At 38.3% G+C, this 23,236-nt stretch overlaps 1 protein-coding gene across 1 annotated transcript in view; it reads left to right on the top strand.

The window, feature by feature from the left end:
• The window catches only part of CUNH7orf31 (chromosome unknown C7orf31 homolog), a 40,315-nt gene extending 23,600 nt beyond the window's left edge, over window positions 1–16,715 (top strand). The window contains exons 5-9 of the mRNA XM_047096298.1: window positions 2,640–2,821; window positions 6,409–6,497; window positions 11,631–11,805; window positions 12,098–12,189; window positions 15,626–16,715. Coding sequence (XP_046952254.1) covers window positions 2,640–2,821; window positions 6,409–6,497; window positions 11,631–11,805; window positions 12,098–12,189; window positions 15,626–16,447 — 1,360 coding nt within the window. The 3' untranslated portion in view covers window positions 16,448–16,715. The remainder of the gene's footprint in view (window positions 1–2,639; window positions 2,822–6,408; window positions 6,498–11,630; window positions 11,806–12,097; window positions 12,190–15,625) is intronic.
• Window positions 16,716–23,236: the final 6,521 nt, after the last annotated feature.

Here is a 23,236-nt window from a genome sequence, read left to right as displayed (position 1 = left end):
ATTCAAGACAGAGTCCATAGCTTTTGAGTTTTAGAGTAAAATATGTTTTGCTAAATCATTACCAGATATAACTTAATATTATTAATTAGGAAATAGTTTCTAGAATCTGAGGGGGAAGAAAATTCTGCCTCAATCCCAAATGATCAGAATTAAGTGGGCCTCTCCCTGCCTTTGTAACTTCCACCTTTTATCCCTTCTTCACTAAGCAAAACCCTGGCCACAGACAAAACCAGAAAGACCCAATAACTATGTATACACCTTTTGCAAATTTACTTCCTATTAGGGGGACCAATCCCCAGGAAAAAAAATGTCTTATGAAATTCTTTTGGTTCTGTTTTTGTAATTTAACATGATCTTGGCCTTTGGAATTTGTATTCTAAATTAAGAAGTCAATCTCTACTTTCTGGTCATGTCTTTGTGATGAACAAGATACAAGATACAATGAAAACCAAATGCCTTTGTCGGGCAGTCCTAGCCAACATCAGATTAGTACTAAATGGGGCCACCCTGCCCTGGCCTCTGGGTGCATGCTAGCATTTAGCCTGTTGAATGATTCTCTGATAAAGAGGAGAGATAAAGCAGTTAGCATAAAGCCAGGAACATAACTGCTTTATTGTTGCAGTTACTGTTGTGGTTAACAACATCTCAAGGCAATGTCCCCTGAGTATAATTCCTGCTCCTGTAGTAGTTACAATGTCTCAGGACCTCCCACATTAACCACTGAGATATTTTCTAGGGACAGTGGACAGACATGACCATTTTATGAAATATTCATACCACATTTCCTTAAACTACATCATCAAGTCTAGGGGAAATGGCATTGAAAGTTCAAAAATTAACCCCACTGATTCGCCATTCCCACCAATTCTTACATCTTATCTCAATCTGACACATACTGGGAAAAATCCAAGAAAATCAACATTAATCTTATTCCCAGGTAGGTTAATTAGCATAGACTGAGACAATCATTATACTGTATTTACTCAGCCATTCTTTCTAGTACGATTTGTGACTAAATGTCTCTGTTGGACAATATTTGAACCCTGGACTTTCTCGTTTCATTCTTTACTGTCCCCAGGGTCTCTATCTTTCTTACCTAGGTCCCCTGCTTTCTGACTACTACACCTGAAAGTGAATGAAGCAAACCCTCAAGGCTCTGAATGTACAAGAACTTCTCTTATAACATGGGCTTTTTACTAGACCTCGGTAAACTCTGTCCTTTCCTGACTTAAGTAGACTGGACATTCTCCCCATGAGGAAAAATGTGTTCATTCCTATTTTATTCACAGTTTGCTCAAACTATAAATGATCATTTATTTTCAAGCAAATTTATAAGGGGAAGTTAATTTGAGGGAGATGGTTAACTATAATATCCACTGAATTGGACAATGGCAATGTTTATTTAGAATAAGTGGAAATCCCTGTGTTGTATATAAAAGGAAGTATACCCAATATTGCTTCACTGAAAGCAGTTACTAGGCTAGTGTTTTTATGACTCTGAGGTACATCAGTGAGTTGGAATTCAGGAATGAATGTCTTCATTCTGTGTTCTAATATCATCACGGAGTTGATGACCTCGTGCCTTGTACCAAGCCATGTAGCCATTGATGTGGTGCTTTTTAAGCAAAATAAATACATCAGAAAAGTTTAGTGATTCACAGTAAAATGATGCCATACCCAATGCAAAAATGTGTTCAACTGAGGGAGTTTGTGACAAGGGCAAGAAAACCAAATCTTTCCACAAAAACAGAACGAGCTGGCCTTCATAAATGACTTTTGCTTCAAGTCTAGACTTTTTCTCTTACAAATCAGCCTTAACTTCTTGCGGTATCTATGAGAGATCAGGAACTTAAGAATCTTGGACTGCTAGGTATTTCAGAGAGCCGGTCATGATGCCAAGGCTGCTGAATTCAGTACGGATTTGCATTAGCGGGCCGAGTAAGCAGTAAGGGGCCGGGATCTGGGCCTGGGCCACCGCTGATTGCCAGCTATCAGCTCTCACAAATCTCTGCTAGTTCTTTTAAGAACTCTGCTAGTTTTTCAAATCATAGTAAAATTGTATCCCTGTGGTCTTTTTAACTTGTTGGTTTTTATTTTTCCCATCAGTTTATCAGCTATTTTTGGCTTTTTGATTTCTAAACAGTACTGTGTACATAAACAGGCAGTATATTTTGTTGATTGACTGCTTAAAAGAAACAGATGGCCTAGGTTGAAAGTTCAAGGCAAGATGGTTGGATATCACTTTGCATACTGAAGCTGAATGCCCAGAAATGATTCCATAAAATAAAGCACTGGGATCCTGTTAAAACAAGAGGCAGGAATTGAAAGCAACTAGAAAAACTACAGATTTCATGTATCTTCTGCATTAGTTGTGAAAATTATTCACAGATGAAGAATTCAGTTATGATTTATTTTAAAAAGTAACTTTTATTTGTCTAGCAAAATTAGGAAAATATGTTTCGTGGCACATATTCCACCAGAAAGCTAACTCCAGGAGTACAGGGGCCGTGGCTCACTGTCGTATCCTCAGAAATAGAACAGTACCAGTCACAAAGAAGGATCCCAATAAATATTTGATGATTAATTTTTTTCAATTGCATTTCTTTCTATTCTGTTTTGTTTGCTCAACTAAATCTCAGAGAAACCTGCTTCCCATATCCGATTGAACACCCCTACCACACACACATCTCACGTGGTGCCATGTTCCCGACCTTTACATCACCTAAGGATCCTTACACTGGCATTAAAGCCCGAAGCCAACGGCCGTTTCCTCCCACTGTGCCAACGAAGGCTTACGATACGACGATTTTGAAAACAAGAGGTAAAATGTGATTTGGTATCAGAACAGTATTAATTCTTCTCATATTTGAATTTTATTCAATTAATAAAATCAAAGAAAGGAGGGCAAAGGACTCAAGACACAAAAGAGTGACCCATCAGATTAGGAAAGTTGTTCCTAACTGTGGCTGTGCTTTAGAATCACCGGGAACCCTACCACAAACCAAGTAAATCAGATTTTCCGCCAGTGCTCTTAACTTTTCTTCTTTATACAGCCTTCCATGCTAGAAGCAGAAACCAAACATTGTAGAATTAGTTGTTTTTATTCTACCTGTTTTTTTCTATTTTTATTTCCTTCCTGCTTTCTCTTATGGCTTAGCTTTTAAAAATTTTATCCTAGCTCAGGTAATTAGCACAAGGGACAATATTTGGTTCAGAGCATCAGGGTCTAGACATAGGTATAGCAGTTGTGATGAAACTGAGAGAATGTCATTGAAACAAGACTCAGAAAGTAATAGGAACAATTTGTTTAGGTCCTCTTAACACCTTGGGGCATCTTCTTGCAGAAGCAAACCCTGGGGTCTTTCCAGATGTGTTGTATTAGGATGGTAAGCCCATTCACTAGTCATCAAGTTTCTCCCACACTAGATATCTTAAAACAGAGAAGAAACCTACGGAGAAAGACTGAAAATACTACAGAAGAGGTAACTGAAGGTGACAGAAAAGGTGCATGTTAGGCAGAGAGAAACATTTGTTGAATGAATTTAGGCTGTGATGTAGGTAAGACCCAAGAAATGTCCTATAATGCAGTGCCACTGTACATAAATATTTGGACCCAAATGTTTGCCATCATTAGCATCAACCTCCATACCTTACTAGGAGACAGCAGTAATATTTTGAAAGACAGTACAGTGGAGTGTTTAAACGTGGACTATGCAGTCAGATGGCGTGGGTAGAATTCTAGCTCTGCCACTCTGCCACTTACTCCCCATGGACCATAGAAAAGTTTCTTAACTTCTTTGCCTCCACTTCTCAATCTATAAAATGGGACTATGAGCACCTACTTCATAGATACCAGAGATAAGTGTTAGCAGTTACTACTTTATTACTCTCTACCCATATAATGATTCCAGTATGTGTGCCACATACTGAATTTCTCCATTACCTCTCAGTCCAGTCATGGATAAAAGGTAGTGAAATCTGTATCAAATATATAGATATATAGACATCTACATACATATAAATACACTCAACTCTAAATGATACATATACATACATATATACATGTAAATACATGGGAGGTTGGGATGGGAAGAGCTGTGCAAAAGAACTACAAGATAGGATGCCAAGCAACTGAAATTTGTATGATCTTATTAGGCAAAGTGTTAAAGTTAATTTATTTTTTTCAATCCCTGAATTAGATAATTTCTAAAATTACATGAAGTGCATAGAGTTAACAAGAAATCAGAGAAATGTGTGCAGAATTTATAAAAACACTTTTCAGCGCAGTTGTAGGTCACAGACTAAAGTAAGTTACCACCACCATTACCCACTCTTCCAAGCATCCACCTGTTCTGACCAGTTAGTCACTCTTAGAGGACCTTAAAAAGATGAGTATATTGGGGCGCCTTGGTGGCTCAGTCGGTTAAGCCTCAAACGTCAACTCAGGTCATGATCTTGCAGTTGGTGAGTTCAAGTCCTGTGTTGGGCTCTGTGCTGACAGCTCAGAGCCTGGAAGCCTGTTTCAGATTCTGTGTCTCCCTCTCTCTCTGCCCCTCCCCGCCTCATGCTCTGTCTCTCTCACTCTCAAAAATGAATAAATGTTAAAAAAAAAAATTTTTTTAAATAATAATTACAAGGCAGGCTAGCAAGTTGTGAAAAATATCTAGGACCAAAAATGCAAAATTTGTTCTGATATGTAAATATTTTATAGAAATCCTCAAGAAAACACTAACATGTTTATCAAACAATAAGCAAAAGACAAAGGATGACAATTTAATTACAAAAGACCGAAAGAAATGTTTTTACAAAAGAAGCAAGTTCAGGGGTGCCTGGGTGGCTCAGTCGGTTAAGCGTCCGACTTCGGTTCAGGTCATGACCTCACAGTTTGTGACTTTGAACCCCGTGTCAGGCTCTGTGCTGACAGCTCAGAGCCTGGAGCCTGTTTCAGATTCTGTGTCTCCCTCTCTCTCTGCCCTTCTCCCACTCGCACTGTCTCTCCCTCTCTCCCAAAACTAAACATTAAATTTTTTTTTTTAAAAGATGAGTATATTGTAATAACCCTTCTAAAAGACCTTTCTAGGGGCGCCTGGGTGGCTCAGTTGGTTAAGCATCTGACGTCAGCTCAGGTCATAATCTCACGGCTTGTGGGTTCAAGTCCCACATTGGACTCTATGCTGACAGCTCAGAGCCTGGAGCCTGCTTCTTATTCTGTATCTCCTTCTCTCTCTGCGCACCCTGCCCCCCATGCTCTCTCTCTCGCGCGCTCTCTCTCTCTCAAAAATAAATAAACATTAAAAAAAATTTTTAAAAAGACCTTTCCAAAAACTACTATACCACCACATTAGGTTTTCTACACTTATTTGAACTCTTCTTTAATAGAAAGACATAGAAGAGTGCCTTAGTACCAGATTGCCTGAGTTTGAATTATTCCGCTTACTAGCTGTGTGATCTTAGGCAAATTGCTTATTTTTGTTGTGCCTCAGTTTCCTCATCTGTTAAAGTGGAAGTAATTATACCTTATTCATAGCAATGTGAGTGTATATATAAAACACTTAGTACAGTACTAGCACACAGTAAATGTTCAATATATGCCAGCCTTTGTTCTTATTACATATGAGGATGGATGTTCAGAACATTCTTTTTTTTTTTTAAGTTTATTTACTTTGAGACAGAGAGAGAAAGAAAGAGACAGAGAGAGAAAGAGAGACAGAGACAGAGACAGAGAGTGAGCTGGGGAGGGGCACAGCAAGAGAGACAGAATCCCAAGCAGGCTCCACACTGCCAGCCAGGGTCACAAACCTGACCCAAAATCTATAGTCAGACACTTAACCGACTGAGCCACCCAGGCGCCCCAGAGCATTCTTTAACAGGATTCTGGAACTTCTTACAGGACCAGAGGAGACCATGCTATATCTGATAAAGCTTATCAAACCACCACTAATACCTAAGAAGCTACATTCTTTAAAATGTTCTCTTTCAGTATCTTTTTGGTAAGCAAATACTAATTCTATTTCTTGATATTTAGGCAGGGAAAGCCCAAAACAAGTAGTACAGAAATGCATTTACTAAGCCTTCAGAGACCAAAAGAGGACGTAGGAAAATTTAAACTTAAAAGTTATAACTTACCTAAGAATCCCTTTCGTTAACAAGAAAGGTACATTTTCATTGCCCCCTCATATTGCTGGCAACACTCGGGTTAGAGACTCATTCTTGCTCTGTGTGGCCCACATGCTGCTCATTAAGGGGAGCAAGAATTCAAGCAATGCTCTAATACACTAGCTAAAATATGCACCCTCATTCCTCTCTATCTCCTATCATCTTGTTTCTGTTTATTGCACCCCAAAATCCCATTCATAGAGAACTGTTATTGCATATTCAGAATAACAGCACTCTTCCTGAAAATTTCAGGTAACCCTTACAGATATGAACTGCTTGATTTTCCAATGGATTCAAAGAAGAAAGCCTTGAATTGGCCAGGTCAGGGTGTATATTATGATGTAAGTATCTTTTAAATATGTGTTTAAAACAAAGTAAAAATGTTTTTACTCTATACATTTATGAAAACCCGAAAGATGGACTGTTTTATTTTCTATCTGCTTAAAAAACTTGAGATTTTGACCACGATTCACATTTTTTGTGTGTGTTTCCTTAGCTGATTTCACATACTTTGGGCAGTAAAGTAACATTTCCACAATCACTAAAAAAAAGAAAAAATGCTCCCCACTGAAAGAAGGTGGAAGGCTGCATTTCACTCACTGTGTATCCCCCAACCCTATTCTTATAATTCACAGCGTATTAAGTAACTCCAAATATACATAGGATAAATGAAAAATTCTCAGAAAGGTTTACAATTATTATCCCAACCATTATATTTGTGTAGAATCAAAGATAAAAACAGCGGCCACTGTGTACTGAGAAACTGCTACACAATGACCATTCTGGATACAGTATATCACTTAGCCTTTATAATAACTTGGGGCGCCTGGGTGGCGCAATCGGTTAAGCGTCCGACTTCAGCCAGGTCACGATCTCGCGGTCCGTGAGTTCGAGCCCCGCGTCAGGCTCTGGGCTGATGGCTCAGAGCCTGGAGCCTGTTTCCGATTCTGTGTCTCCCTCTCTCTCTGCCCCTCCCCCGTTCATGCTCTGTCTCTCTCTGTCCCAAAAAAAAAAAAAAAAAAAAAAAAAAAATTGGAAAAAAAAATTGGAAAAAATAAATAAATAAATAAATAAATAAATAAACTTACAAAAAATAACTAATTCCAGAAATATATCTCCTGGTTATAAAAAAGAAAACTTCCAGAAACCATATTTTAGTACTTTCTATCTAAGCTGATAAGACAACATGTATAACGTTTCGTAAAGAGTACAAATTTTGGGGTGCCTGGCTGGCTCAACTGGTCGGGTGTCCAACTCTTGGTTTCAGCTCAGGCCATGATCTCATGGTTTGTAAGTTCAAGCCCCAATTCAGGCCTCCATGCTAACAGCATGGAGCCTGCTTGGGATTCTCTCTTTCCCTTTCTCTCTCTGCCCCTCCTCTGCTCTGTCTCTCTCTCAAAAATAAATAAACTTAAAACAAAAATTTTTTTTTAAAGTATAAATGTTAAAGTGGCTCAGCTCCTGGTTCTAAAAATGTGTCAACTGTAGGGGTGCCTGGGTGGCTCAGTCAGTTAAGCACCCGACTTTGGCTCAGATCATGATCTCACAGTTTCTGAGCTCGAGCCTTGCTTCCAGCTCTGTGCTGACAGCTCAGAGCCTGGAGCCTACTTCAGATCCTGTGTCTCCCTCTCTCTCTGCCCCTCCCCCGTTCACGTTCTGTCTCTCTCTCCCTCTCAAAAATAAATAAATAAATAAATAAATAAATAAATAAATAAATAATAAACATTTAAAAATAAAATAAAATTTTTAAAAAAGAAAAAGAAAAAATGAAATAATTTATCAATTGTATAACCCTTGATAATATATTTAATTCTTCAATACCCCAGTCACCTCATAGATAGAACAGGAATAATCATAAACTCTACCTCATAGGGTTGTCTTGAGAATGAAATGCATGTAAAAACACTCAGCACCATATTAGCAGAGAGTAAGCTTATAATAAGTGTAACCTTCTGTCAATGTTATTATTCCAATGATTACAAAACTTTGCTGACCTAGAACATTAAGAAATGGGTGGTCTTGGAAAGGGGAATATTCTAAATAAGAGTTTAACCTTTTAAAAATAAAGTTCTGGGCCTTAATTTTAACACTATTTTATTTTTTTTTTAATTTTTTTAACGTTCATTTATTTTTGAGACAGAGAGAGACAGAGCATGAATGGGGGAGGGTCAGAGAGAGAGGGAGACACAGAATCTGAAACAGGCTCCAGGCTCTGAGTTGTCAGCACAGAGCCCAACGTGGGGCTCGAACTCACGGACTGCGAGATCATGACCCGAGCCGAAGTCGGACACCCAACCGACTGAGCCACCCAGGCGCCCCAATTTTAACACTATTTTAAATGTCATTTTGCTTTCATCCTTTTACATTCCATATATATGAAGCCTGTGCCCTCAAGAGTCACAGAAATCTAGGTACCTCTTTCCCACCCACTCCCCAGAGCCACCCTACCTTTTTATCTCTTTGGCCTGACCCAGTTTTCCCCACCAGAGTCACTAATCATTGCACTGTCCTTACTCTAGCCATGGTCTCTCCTCCTACCATTCTCTTTCCTTGGTAACCTCTTCTCAATGGCCATTTCTAGACATTATGCCAATCAGAACGTTCATTTTCCTTTCATAAATGGCAAACAGATAGGTTCAAATATTTGACTCTTCTGGACTGATTTTGTCTCTTCCTCAAATGGCCAAAGACTTTTTGTTCTATTTCTCAAGAGCCAAAGCATCTGGTCTTAGCTTTTGCAATATGAAAATATTCTTTGGGATAATATCTACCTTGTAATCATCTTTTGAGTAAGATAAAATATAATAACCACAGAGGTCAAGTGACATAAACTTCCCTAACTTTGGACTATCTGAAATATTTTAACGAACAATTTTAAAAGCCTAACCGAGCCTACTATCCATTATTCCTTATCTGTAAATATTTGGAAAGACCTTTGGCTTCTCTTGCAAAGAGGATCCACTTATATCATCCTTACAGAGGAATGTGGTTTCCTTCTTGAACCACCAGCCCTCTTTCTAATCTAAAGTGCCCATTCCCCTCCTAGAGATATATTTCTCTTTCCTAGGACAGGCCTAGAAAACTGGCCAACTCTTCACTTCAAATATCCCTGACTCTTTACACTCTTCCAAAACACCACAGGTTACAATACAATTTCCCATTCCCTATTTTCTTCCTCTGTGCCCTTGCCTGCATTTTAGTAGATCACTGCTGTTACTTAAACTAGATTAAGACACAAGATTAATCCAGCCCCTCAGAACAATATTTGAAAAAAAGTCCTTATTTCTAAGCTCACTTTGCAAATCATTGTAAAGATAAAGAGAACAGAAAGGGTTTTCTTTAGCCCTGAATAAGCAAACCACATATTAGTTAAAGGTTTATAGAGGTGGTTATTGAATACTTGAGACAGTTTTCTAACAAGTGCCTTTTACCATGACTATTCTATATGTGGAAAATGGGGAGCACTCCAACCTCACAGAGTTGCTATAATCAGCATCACCCTTAGGTCCAGGAATTTTAGAAGGCCCCATGCCTTTAGGGCCCAGCTCTGGCCTTCCTCTGGCTATACCCCTCCCTATGGGACAGGATGTTTATGGGAACAAGACAATCTGTCCATCTAGAGCCCATGCTCCTCAGGCTCCCACCCCAGACTGATGTTACACTGCAGAATCCCCTAAAAAAATGGCTTTGAATGCAGTACTAGGGCCTTCATGAGGTCTCTTCCCCAGGTCCATCCTCCCAGGGGTTGACAGTGCTCCAAGCCAATATCTACCACAGGGCCAAAGCAGTTGCCAAGTGATGGCTGTTTGCTGGAAGTAGAGGTAATAGGTATAATGGAGCTTGAACTTGAGGGCCAGGGTACCCTTATATATAAGGCACTTCACCATTTGGGATGGAATTGGGGGTAGGAAGAAAGCAGCAAGTGATGCTGAGGCCAGGGGCCAGCAGCTAGCTCTTTTTGAACCAGTGTCCCCACTACAGTCTAATAAGTCTAAATTTGAACTTGGTCTTCCAAGTTGTCATGAAGGTATTTTGTCAAGGTAGGAAAATGGAACATATTTATTTAACAGCTTATTTGCTTGATTTATAAATTAAACTATTTAGGAGCACCTGGGTGGCTCAGTCAGTTAAGTGGCCAATCCTTGATCTTTGCTCAGGTTATGATCTTGAGGTTCATGGGACTGAGCCTTGCATTGGGCTCCATGCTGGCAGCATGGAGCCTGCTTGGGATTCTCTCTCTCCATCTCTCACTACCCTCCCTCCTACATGCACACATGTACATGCTCACTCTCTCTCTCTCTCTCAAAATAAATAAACTTAAAAATAAAATAAAATAAAGTAAAATGAAATAAAGTAAAATAAAATAAAATAAAATGAAATAAAATAAAATGAAATAAAATAAAATAAAATAAAATAGAATAAAATAAAATAAAATAAAATAATTTAGACTAATGGAATGCAGGGTCTCAATACAGCCCCAGGACCTGCAAACGTTAAGGATAGGCTTTGTTCAGGACAAGTGCATAGTGTTCATGAAAGTTAATTCCATACTTTCCACCACCATCCATACCTCTGCTCTTGCTGTTCCTTTGGCCTCCCTATCTCTGCATGTCCTTCAAGGCCTATTTTCTGTGGTATGACATAACATGGGCTCTTGTCTCCTCCATTCTTCTCTGCTCCCCACCTTACTTTCCTGTTCAGTTAGAATCAATCTCTCCCTCCTCAGAACTTACCAATACTTCTTTCTTGACCTCTTTTATAACAGTTACTTTTCATCTTAGAGTCATTTATGTTCATTCCTTCTCTCCTCTTCTAGCCAATACATCCCTGGATGACTTGTTTCTGGTCCATCTTTGTTCCCTGCCACTACCTTGCATATATAGGTGCTCAGTAAATATTTACTGAGTATGCTCAATCTGAGAAAAAGGTCAATTTCTAAATACCCAAAGAGACTTCAATGAACCTCATTCATTCATTCACTTTTACATACACCTCCTTTTGAAAATACAAAATAAACTCCATTGTAAAGTTATACTGATAGAAGGAAAAATTTTATTTGAATTTACATGACTTAAAGTTCATCAGAAATCCATAAAATATATCAAATGGTGCCATTTCTGACAAGGAAAGAGAAGTGGGAGACACACAATTTTGGCTGAATTTAGCCAAAGGAGTACCTCAGAACACTTATCTCTAATAAAATTTTACTGGAGGTAGAGTATTCTCAGGGACATTTCTCCAAGGTATGTTATCAGATAGAGTCCCTGCTAAAGCAAAAACTCATCATTCATGTGACAAAATACTGTGTTTAACTCTAAATATGGTTAAGTTGCAGAATATTAGTGATTAATGAAGAAAAAAATCATATCTGACTTCAGCCTAGAATTTCCTTTATGCTCCTTCTTGCTAAGATAGTGAATCAGCCCTATTCTAGATGGCATTAATAACAATAAACTTGGATGTTCATATTCTAGTTTCCTAAATGTGTTGGAAAGAACAAGCCAGTGTTCTACCCAAAACCTCCTAAAACCTTCGCTCCTAACACTTCTTTAAATTCGTGGGACCCGATTAACTCTCTAAAAGAAGCCAATATACAAAGAAATCTTGAGAGGTCCCACTGGATCACTTCATATGCTCATGATTTTACAGGTATGAGTTTACTTTAATACAAGTAAAAAGAAGAAAATTAGAATATTTGACAAATGCTGTTACAAGCTTGCATCTTCTAATATTTTCCCCTGTTTCTTAACCTGAATACTAATAGAAATTAGGGTGGGTAGTAAGCTTCTCTTAGTGGGAAACTGGGAGGTAAAACTGTTTTCAATTTATTCATTCTAATTATATTACAAAGGGAAATGGGTAAGTTCTTCTATAAAATGTCATTTAAGAGCCATCCTTCATTTACTCTAACAAAGTAATAAGATGTGATGTTTCCATTAAGGTCTGGGGCCCATGAACCCCCTTGAACTGGATGATTACCATGAAAAGGAGAGAGCAGAGTTAACTGGACAGATAGGATTTGACCCAGAGCCTGTAAGTAATTGCAGTCAACTCGCAGTTACTTAGGGGGAAAGTATCCGAGTGTTAGGCCCCTTCTTGCTTTACCCACTTTTTATTTGCTTCATGAGTACTGGTGACCAAGCTAACAAAAGAAAAACTTAACTCATTATAGAAGTTAGTTTTGAATTGATCTGAACTGCTTTAAATACCTTTGCCCACTATTTCAAAGAACAAGCAAGGTTTCTTTTCCTATTCCCAGTGCTGGTGTTTTGAGGGTTTGGTGTTTTTTTTTTTTTTTTTTTTAAGTTTATTTATTTTGAGAGAGAGAAAGAGCATGAGAGCGCATGAACAGGGGAGGGACAGAGAGAGAGAAGGAGAGAGAGAGAATCCCAAGCAGGCCTGCAGTGTCAGTGCAACCAATGCAGGCCTCAAACTCATGAACTGTGAGATCATAACCTGAGCCGAAATCAAGAGTTGAGAGGCTTAACCAACTGAGCCATCCAGGCGCCCACTGAAATTCTGTTTAAAGAACAGATTTTCTACTATGCTACTGTTGCTAAAATTTACAAAGGAATAGGTTTACAAATGCTTACCCTTTAATGAGATTCTTAATAATTCTATGAATGTTTATATACTTGTATATCTTGTACATTACCACTGCTTTTGAAGAGATAAAGCCTGATATTCACAATTGAGAGTTGGCTAAATTGCAATCGAAAGCCAATAAATTCTCTGCAAATATCAATACAAATTTCTTAATTGATTATGTGAAATGGCCTGAAAGAAATGATCAAGCCCGTTAGTGACAGAAATTATAGTCTGTTGGATTACTTATATATACATGAAATAAAATAATTTAACAATAGACATATATGCTGTTTTATTTGGGGCCTAGATTTTATCCTCTAAAGCTACACGGTTTTTAAAACAAAATTAGTATTTCCAAAGATATAAACCGTAGAATTTAGACTGAGCTGAACACATTTATTTTACATTAGCTTTGGTATTTCCCAAGGTGATAAAAAAAATCATAACACCTGAAAAAGTTATACAGACTGTGCTTTATCATTCACTGAAGGGTTTTTTTACCTTTCACTTGCAACAAATATTCTCTAAGGCTAGAAAGCACTATACATGTACTCCAACATTGTCAAGTGTGTTCATCAGCTATCCAGATTTCCACAGATTTGACCCTGTAGAGTCCAGCCCTTCAGGAAGCAGCTTTATCATTTTTACAAAGAAATACATGTACAGTTATATAAAGAATGTTTGCCAAGTATATTATATGCAAAATTATTGTGCAAGTAAACCATCAACTAAATTTTTATTAATAATAAGATAAAATATGCCTAAAATTAAGTTTAAAAGTTTTAGGGGTGCCTGGGTGGCTCACTTAGTTGGTTGTTTCCAGCTTGGTTTCAGCTCAGGTTACGATCTCACAGTTCATGGGTCCGATCTTTGCATCAGGTTCCAAACTAACAGCACAGAGCCTGCTTGAGATTCCCTCTCCCTGTCTCACTCTCTGTCTCTCTCTCCCCCCATCCACTCTCTGCCCCTCCCCCACTTGTGCATGCATGCATGCATGTTCTCTCTCTCTCAAAATAAATAACTTTAAAAAAATAAATGAAAGTAAGTTTTAGTGCCTCTTTCTGGTTTCTGACTAAGACATGAATAACAGACTCTGGGAAGGCATGTTTTAGTGGTAGTAAGTGTATGAAGTATTTTGTTACAGTAGAGTGAAATAAAGATACTAAAAACTGCTTCTTGCATAAAGGGGTCCTGTCCAAGGAGGATATGATATACCCCACACTTTTTTGTTTATGACAAATTTAACAAAGTATTTTAAAGAGCTGGGGTTTCTTCTAGTATCTACTGAAACCTAACTAGCTAAAGGTTATAACAGATTTGTTAATAATAGATGGAAATTCCTCCAACTCTGAGAAAATTAGGATCCAAGAAGACACTCCTAACTCCATTTTGTTTTCTACATCCAAACTCGAGTTACTGTTTTCTCACCATTCTCGTTTTTATTGCCTCTGCTATCAATTCCATTATCACCATCCATCCATTCTGTTAGTTTTTCTTCAACATACTATCTTAAAAATCTTGACAGTTATGGAACGTTGAAATAATTTTACAACTAACATCCATGCACCCACCACCGAGATTCTACCATCGGCATTTTGCTATACTTACTTTATCACATAATCTATCCATCTTTCCATCTCTTCAGCCACCCATCAATACACTTTATTATGTTTTATGCATTTGAGAGAAACTGCAGACACTAGGATACTTCATCCTTAAACAATCAGCATGCATATCATTAAACAGAGTTCAATCTGTTGCAGCTTTTCTTTTAAGGCAAAATACACATTCACTGAAATTGCACATATTTTAAGTGCATGTTCACTGAGTTCTGACAAACGCATACACCTTTGTAACCCAAACGCCTATCAATACATTAAATATTACCATCATTCCAGAAAGTTTCCTCATGCCCCTTTCTAATCAACTCCTCCCTCTTATTCCTATACCCCCACTGACATATATCTATTAGTAAAGTTGTAAATACACTACTTTTGCAGTTACCAGACATGATTCACAATATCTGTAAAATATCTCAAAAAGCACAGATAGAACAAGCCCCCTGCAGACTGCTGTTTAAGCACAGCACATCACTGGTCTCAGCATCACTCAAGATGTTTGTTACAAAAGCAGATTCCTGGAGCACCTGGGTGGCTCAGTCAGTGAAGCGTCTGACTCTTGGTTTCCGCTCAGGTCATGATCTCACAGTTCATGAGTTCAAGCTCCACATCCTGCAGTGTGAAGCCTGCTTAGGATACTCTCTCTCTCCTTTTCTCTCTGCCCCTCACCCTGCTTGTGCTCTCTTGTTCTCTCTCTCTCAATAAATAAATAAACTTAAAAAAAAAAAAAAAGCAGATTCCTGAGCTCCACTGCAGAATCACAGTCTCTGAATCACAGTCTCAAGTGGATCAAGCTTAGGAATCTCATTTTCCCCAGCTCCAAAGCTGATTCTGATTCAACCGAGGTTTAAGAACCCTTGCATTGGAAAGCTTTCACTGAGATTTAAATAACCACACATAACCTTCAACATCATCTGTTGGGGATGGCAGAAATTCTGCTCAAGTGATTCTTTTATATCTTTGAACATTTGAAAGCAAAGAGTTGCTACACAGAGGAATTTTTCCATAGCCAAGTGAAAACATCCCCTTTCCCTATCAGCAAAAACCAGTAGAAGAGAAAAACATGTGTTTATCAGGACCCAAATGTCAATGTCTGTAAATAAATAAATAAATAAGCAAGCAAACATTGCAATGTGCATTCCTACACCCATTCTACATTTACTCAGTGAAAACGGGTACAAATTTGACCTGCCGTTTGCGGTGATACCCTTACAATGCCAGATTTATTAACTGATTTTCTCCTTTTTATCCCACCACTACAGCAAGAAAAATTCCATCCTGTCTTAAAACCTCCAAGACCCCTAGCAGGACGAATTGCTCGACTGATGCAGAACCGACGGCCTCTGGAGGCTGTTGTCCAGCAGAGACCACATTCCTGTCCAGATTGTACCCCTAGAGTTTTGTGTAATTTTCATACCTTTGTACCCAGTTCTACAGAAATGATGGCACTTAGTGATAACACACTGGCAGGTGTCACCCATAAAAAACAGGAAATTGAAGACAAGATTAAGGAAGAACAAAGTTTGCTATCTACCTATGCATCCCCACCTTGTTACCCAACAAGAGATCTGACTAACGTTTGCGACATAAAAATATCTCCAAAAATCACAGATACTAAGAAGATAAAAGATTTGTACTGGAGACAGGTGGCATTAAAACCCCAACCTATACCTTGCTATAGCCCAAACCATTACATTCAGTATGAGCATCTAAAACCTGCCATACGTGACCCGTGTACTATGTGTCAAAACTCTGTTAGCTTTAGTAAGCCTACTATTTTAGAAAGTAAACCAGACTTGGAAGCTTTTGATTTTGAACATTTTTTAAGTAAGCCAGAAGAAAGGCTGACCTTGAACACAGAAAACAATGAGGAGACAAGACCCATTCTGGGTTGGATTCCTAGAGCTGGAGTGGCCAAGCCTCAGACTGACCTGCTAGGGCTTAAGAACTCTTTTTCAAAAACTGGTGCACAAAAACGTTTCCATAAATCAATTCTAGAAGACCATAAAGACCTCAGGGATAAGGAGCATTCAGGGATGAAACACCAATTCTATGGCTATAATTCCTATTATTTCTATAATTGAGATTTTCATCCTTTCCTTCAAAACCCAGCCTCTTGCAAGAAAAGTAAAAATTTAACAGAATTTCTTCCATGTTGTTGGATTCTGTTTTCTAGAAAAGCCATAATGACCTTGTTATGAAGTTTATGTTTTCAGGAATTTTAAGTTAGGATCTAGTCAGAGGAACCCATAAAAAGGGGATGTTCTTACTTCCTGAAAAGTTTAACAATTCAGCAATAAAATATTAGAACCAGAAAATTTTATAGTCTTTAATCTCATTTTCAAATTATACTCCAAGGTAATTTTCCAAAATCATGAAAAACAATGTGTATGACAAAGTTTACATCATTGTTTTCCAGAAATGAGTATTTCAAATTCATATGCCCAGTAGTTGACAGAGGTCTATACAAACTATAGTACCTTAATAAAATAAATATGTGAACATTGTCCCCTTTTGTAAATGTTTGTACAAACATCAAATACAAAAGACAAAATTCAAATGCCCAGTGAATTGAGAGATGGGTAGTTCTATAAACTACATTACCTTAATAAATTAAATATATGGGCCCTTTTTTTTACGTAAACGTGGACAAATTAAGTCAGTAGAAAAAACGAAACCCAAAATGCCTTGCATGCACACATTCAAAGTTGGATGTTTCTTTTCCATTAACCTTCTGATAGAGAAACATAACCAATTTTTTTACGCAGGAAAAAAATTTTATTGTGAAGGTCTAGCAGTGGCTTTAATTAGTAACTGGTGAGTTAATTGTGGCACAAAAGGAAGGCATCTTAGTCTACTTGGGCTGCTAAAACAAAACACCATAAACTAGGTGGCTTCTAAACAACACTTATTACAGTGCTAGAGGCTAGAAGTCTGAGGTTATATAGCACTGGTAGATTTGGTGAATGGGAAGGGTCTGTTTCTTCCCTGCAGCCATCTTCTCACTATAACCTCACATGGTGTAAGGGGCAGGGGATCTCTCCCGGGCCTCCTTTATGAGGGCACTAATCCCATTCATGAGGGCTGTCTTCATGAACTAATCACCTCCTAAAGGTCCCATCTTCTAATAAACCTTAGGCTTTCAACACATGAAATTTGGGGGGACATAAACATGGACACCATAGCAAATGGCTTGATATCAATTATTCTAAAGCCAAATATCATTTTTGGAAGGTGTCTACCAAGAGGCTAGCTAACCGTCAAATGCAAGCCAACTCATTTAATGTGCCAACAGGCACATTTTAGACATTGTTTATCATGAAAGTTCATAAGGAATTTCTATGAGTGTTTCGTTGAGATGTCTTTTAATTTTTATATTTCATGATCATGTCATTTAATTACACCTCCTTTCAAACTATTCTGGACTAGGGGTGCCTGGGTGGGTCATTTGGTTAAATGTCTGACTCTTTTTTTTTTTTTTTTACTGTTTATTTGAGAGAAAGAGAGAGCGCGCATGCATGCAAGTGTGCACAAGCAGGGGAGGGGAAGAGGGTGAGGGAGAGAAAGAATCCCAAGCAGGCTCCACACTCAGCACTGAGCATGGAGCCCAACTCTGGGCTCAATCTCATGACTGTGAGATCATGACCTGAGCTGAAATCAAGAGTCAGATGCCCAACTGACTGAGCCACCCAGGTACCCCTGAACAATGTTCCTTTATATTCAACCACATATTTATCTATTTTGTTGCCCTTTATTTTTTCTCTTCATCTTTGATCTCTTTATCTGTAATCATTCTCCTTTTGTATAAAGAACACCCTTTAGAATTTCCTTCATTGTGGATATGCTGGTGACAAACTCAGTTTTTGTTTGAAATGTCTTTCTTTCCTAAGAGATATTTTGCCAGATGAAGAATTTAATTTGACAGCTACTTTCTTCCAGTATATTGAAGATATCCGTATACAGTTCCCTGAGTTCCACTGTAGCTGTAGAGAACTCAGTGGTCAGTCTAAGAGTTCTTAGAATGTCAGTGTTTTTCTCATTTTGCTTTTACACTGTTATTGTATTTCTTTTCTTTTTACTGTATTAGTAATCACTGGAATTCTTGAACTATGGATTGATATCTTTCACTCAAATATAGTTTCTACCCCATTTTCTCTTCTCTCCTTCTGGGACTCCACTTAAAAGTACATTATACAGGGGCACCTGGGTGGCTCAGTCAGTTAAGCGTCTGACTTCAGCTCAGGTCATGGTTCATGGGTTCAAGCCCTGTGTTTGGCTCTGTGCTGACAGCTCAAAGCCTGGAGCCTGCTTCAGATTCTGTGTCTCCCTTTCTGTCTGCCACTTCCCTGCTCCTGTTCTGTCTCACTATCAAAATAAATAAATATTAAAATTCTTTTTAAACAGTACACTATACGTTATCTTGGTATCTTCTTCATTTTGATTATTTTTCAGTTCTAAAGTTTCTATTTGACAGGTTGTTCAAATCTGCCATTTTATTTTATATATATACTTTCCAGTTCCCTTCTAAAATATTCAAGCCTGGCTTTTATGTTTAGAACACAAATATTTTACAGTCTGATAATTTTAAAATCTGGAATCTCTATGACCTTGTTCTTGCTTCTGCTAGTTCTCACTCATATCATGGAGTTAAAAATTATCTTTCTTTCTTTGCTGAACACTTTAAAAACTTTATTTGTAAGGGTGCTTGGGTGGCTCAGCCAGTTAAGCTTCTGACTCTTGGTTTCAGCTCAGGTCATGATCTCACAGTTCGTACATTCAAGCCCCACATCAGCCTCTGGAGAGCCTGCTTGGGATTCTCTCTCTGCCCTCTCCTCTCTCTCTCCCTCCCCTCCCTCTCTCTCAAAAATAAACATACATTAAAAATCAATAATTTGAGATTTAGGGTGACATTATAATCTTCCTGAATTTGAGATTTAGGGTGACATTATAATCTTCCTGAATTTTCATTTGGTTCTGCCAGGTGCCTGAAGGCAACAGAATTCCTTATTCCAAGTTCAAAATTTGAGGTATCCTTGGCCAACCACTAAAGTCGGGCTACAGACCTTGTAGGATCAGTGTTTCTTCCAGTTCACCTTCATTTCCAGGCTGCAGGCCTTTGAAATGCTGACCTACAGCTAGGGTTGTTTACCAGGTACCAGGTTCGACAACCTCTGCAAGCCCTGAATTGATACTGTAGATATCAATTTTTTTTTTTTTTGAGAGAGAGAGAGTGCATGCAGGAGCAGGGGAGGGGCAGAGGGAAAGGGAAATAGAGAACCTTAAGCAGGCTCCATGCCCAGTACATAGCCCTACACAGGGCTCCATCTCACAACTGTGAGATCATGACCTAAGCCAAAACCAAGAGTTGGACACTTAACCAACGGAGCCACCCAGATGCCCCAAGACACATACATTTTCTATATACAGACACAGATAGCGATATATCTAACGACTAATAGTGTGTCCAATGATCCCTGCAGCCTAGTATTTACACCCTTTTGAAGGCTCCTTTTACATTGTACCACAATCAATGACCAATAAAACAAGTATGTCACTTCTAAGATTTACAAAAGGTTATAAAGGACTGGCATCTACCTTAGCTTCTCTAGCTCAGTTTCTGGAAAGGAAGCTTCCATGGGGTAAGCGGTCCCATCCATAGGCCTCTAACCAAGAGCCAACAAGGAACTGAGGTCTGACAACCATATGAAGTGAATTGGAATTGAATTCTCCAGCCCTATTTGAGCCCTCAGATAACTGTATCTCTGTTCAACAGTGTGACTACAAATTCAAACTCTGAGCCATAGCCAAAACCCAAATAAGCTGCTTCCAGAGAAGCTGTAAGATAATAAATGTTTTGCTTATCATATTGTATGTAGTTTATTTCAATGACTATTATTTTTATTTCTACAAATCAGCTTTGGCTCTTTTTAAAATCGGCCTGGTTGTTTTGGATAGTCTCTTATTCATTGCAAATGCTTTTGTTCCCTGCTTTTGTCTAAATATTTTAAATGTTATTTCATATTACACATTGTAAAGGTAAATAAAAATTACTTTGTTTCTAAAAGAAAATAAGACCATTTCTCTTCTTTCCCCCTTCTAGGAGTGTTTCCTATGAAAATCTAAAGGGCCAGAGTCCTCATTCTAGCCTTTAAGAGTATAAGAGAGTCTCTCAGAGGTCTGGGTTTTATGCTTTTTGGTAGGTAAACATGAAGGAAGGTAGAGCGTCACCTTGAAGCTTAATGTAAGTGTAACTATTTGTTTCTCAGGAAAATAAGTTTTATTATTCTTTTGGATGAGGACAACAAATGGCTACCCCAACTCCTGGTGAACTTAAGGTAAAAGAATGTGAAAAAAAACCCTCAACCAAGAAGGATCTGATCACAAACTGTGATAAGTTCTCCTATGGAAAAAGGGTCACCATTAATACAAATAATAAGCAATAATTGTGCTGCCCAAAGGGAAATAGGCTACTATTGATCCTAAAGCCTCATGTTCTATACTAGCTAAAAACAGCATGGTATAAAAGGATTATAATTAATTTAGCTTAATTGTGTGAGATTTTATTCTGATTTGGTAGTTTCTTATGGACTACATACGCACAACCACTTTATTGTGCTTACTCAACAGTGAACGAGTCTTCTTTCCTCATACGATGATGTGAGGAGGTATCTTTCTCAGTAAGATTTTTACTTCCCCAGTGACATCTAATAGTTCCAACACCTATGGTCATCTGTGGTGTAACTTTGCTCTTTGTTGTTTTTTTCATAATGATCTCATGCTTGGCACTTCTTAAGAGTACGGAATCCTGAGGGCCTGGGTTAAAATATTCCTCTGCAGATTTATGTTTTCTTCTGTGAGACACCAGAACATACTGCTCATCCACGACTACTGTATTAATTTTTCAGCGAGAGTTTCTCAGACCATGCAGGTAGGGTAAAATCAAACCTGCATGAGGGCTGACCCGTGGTTATGAATGCACAGAGGATACTTCTTCTTCTCACTCAGTACTTAAGGCCAAGCCGGATAAGACTAACTTGGTTCTTCCCTTTTCCAGGGAGATTGTATTTTATCCTTTAGGTTCAAGTGTTTCAACATTATGCAGGGGTCTCAGCCAACCTTACCTCTCCATCCCCCCTACTGTCACATTTTATGAGCTTTACTCTCATTCTGCTGAGCTGCTCCTAAAGCCTAAAGCTCTTTTACTTCAGCAAAAGTCCCTAAGGTGGTCCTAAAGTGAGCTTAAGCTTATCACATTCCTTTTCAGTGCTTGTTCCCCACCTCAGCCCCGCCTCCAACCAGGAGATTTCCCTTTCTTTCTTGTGACCTCGTATATGTTTCGATTTGGGGGAGGGTGGTATCCTATTAGATCTTTTTCATCAGGAGGGATTTTAAAAGTATGCCATCCATTCTATTGCTGGAAGGAAAAAGCTACGGCATTTGCTTTGTAATAGTTATACTCCTTACCAGCCACTATACGGGATAAGAGGGAGATAGACTGAACAGATATAACATATGAATATAACAGAGAACAAGTGCAAAATATTGTTGTTCCCAACTAATTCTCTCAGGTATCCTGAGTAAACTGTAAATACTATGAGTCTCTTCCAAACCTAAATACATAAATATTATAACACATAATTTACGATATCTGCTTTACTACAGCAATGTGCCAAGTGTTTACTTTTGTTCTTTCTTTTTCCTCATCTTCCCATTACATTCAAAAACAAGGCTCTTTATCTACAATGTCCTTAATTAAAAGTACCAAGAACTTTGCTTTCCATTCTCCCCTTCATAGGAATAAATTTTAAATGACATCAATTCATTTAGCCAACTGATTTAATGCTACATCTATATGATCTGCGGTAGCAGCACAATATGCTCCATGAGTTAACTCTTCTACAAACAAAGACTAATAACTTCTGATGCCATGAACAAAACAGATTTTGATAGGACTATACCTATTTAAGGACCACACATTCCTTGGAGGAATATGGGTGACGCTATCAGTACTTGGCTTCAAAAGAACAGGTGTTCTGAATTTGCAAGGTGTTGTTAAGTTTGGTCTTTTAAAAACTTGGTTAGCCATGGGGTGCCTGGCTGGCTCAACTGGTAGAGCATGCAGCTCTTGATCTCAAGGTTGTGAGTTCAAGCCCCATGTTGGGTGTAGACATTACTTAATAATAAAATCTTTAAAAAAAAAGATTATTTAAAATAAGTAAATAAATACTTGGTTAGCTAAATGACCCTACTTCAGGAGTAAACCTAAATGATCACTATCTTGGTCCCTTCCAAAAGCCACAAATGATCTTGAGTAAGTGTGATTTCTGCTGTTTCATAGCACACTTCTGGAGCAGTAGTGTGTGCAATTAGAGAGAGGGGGAACTGGAAGTCAGGACACAGAAAACAATAAAAAAAAAATCCAGTTCTACAGGGAGATGCGTGCTCTGGAGCAGAAATCACAGTATCAGTGGTTGGGAAGGAATGTAAGGTAATCTAGCACCTATTGCTTAAATTGGGAGCAGGAAGAAGATTGCTGGAATGTAAGCTCCACCAGAGAGTCCTCAATGATTTACTCCAGGTACATAATATACACTCAACAAACACATGACTGAATGAATATGGCAGTGCTAGAATATGAGAAAGTTGGAAAAAATCATTCAGAACTCGGGGGCCACGGGAGTCCAGAAGAAATTTCCCAGTGATATAATTGAGCATGACAGGAAGGGGAGCTAGTTCGAAAGGAAAAGTATGATAACTGGAAACTGGGTTATCAAACCTGCATTTCTAATGTGACTCCAGCCCCGTATCTTATTTGAACATGACATTCAACCCTAGGTTAAATGAGATGCAAATCCGCCGTAGATTTCCAAGAA

This window comes from Lynx rufus, unplaced genomic scaffold (assembly GCF_022079265.1).
Source record: "Lynx rufus isolate CCGP_SWC_20201006 ecotype Redwood Valley unplaced genomic scaffold, mLynRuf1.p SCAF_4, whole genome shotgun sequence".
Lineage (NCBI taxonomy): Eukaryota > Metazoa > Chordata > Mammalia > Carnivora > Felidae > Lynx > Lynx rufus.
Note: the sequence above shows the minus strand (reverse complement) of the source record. Positions and strands in the feature narration are given on the sequence as shown.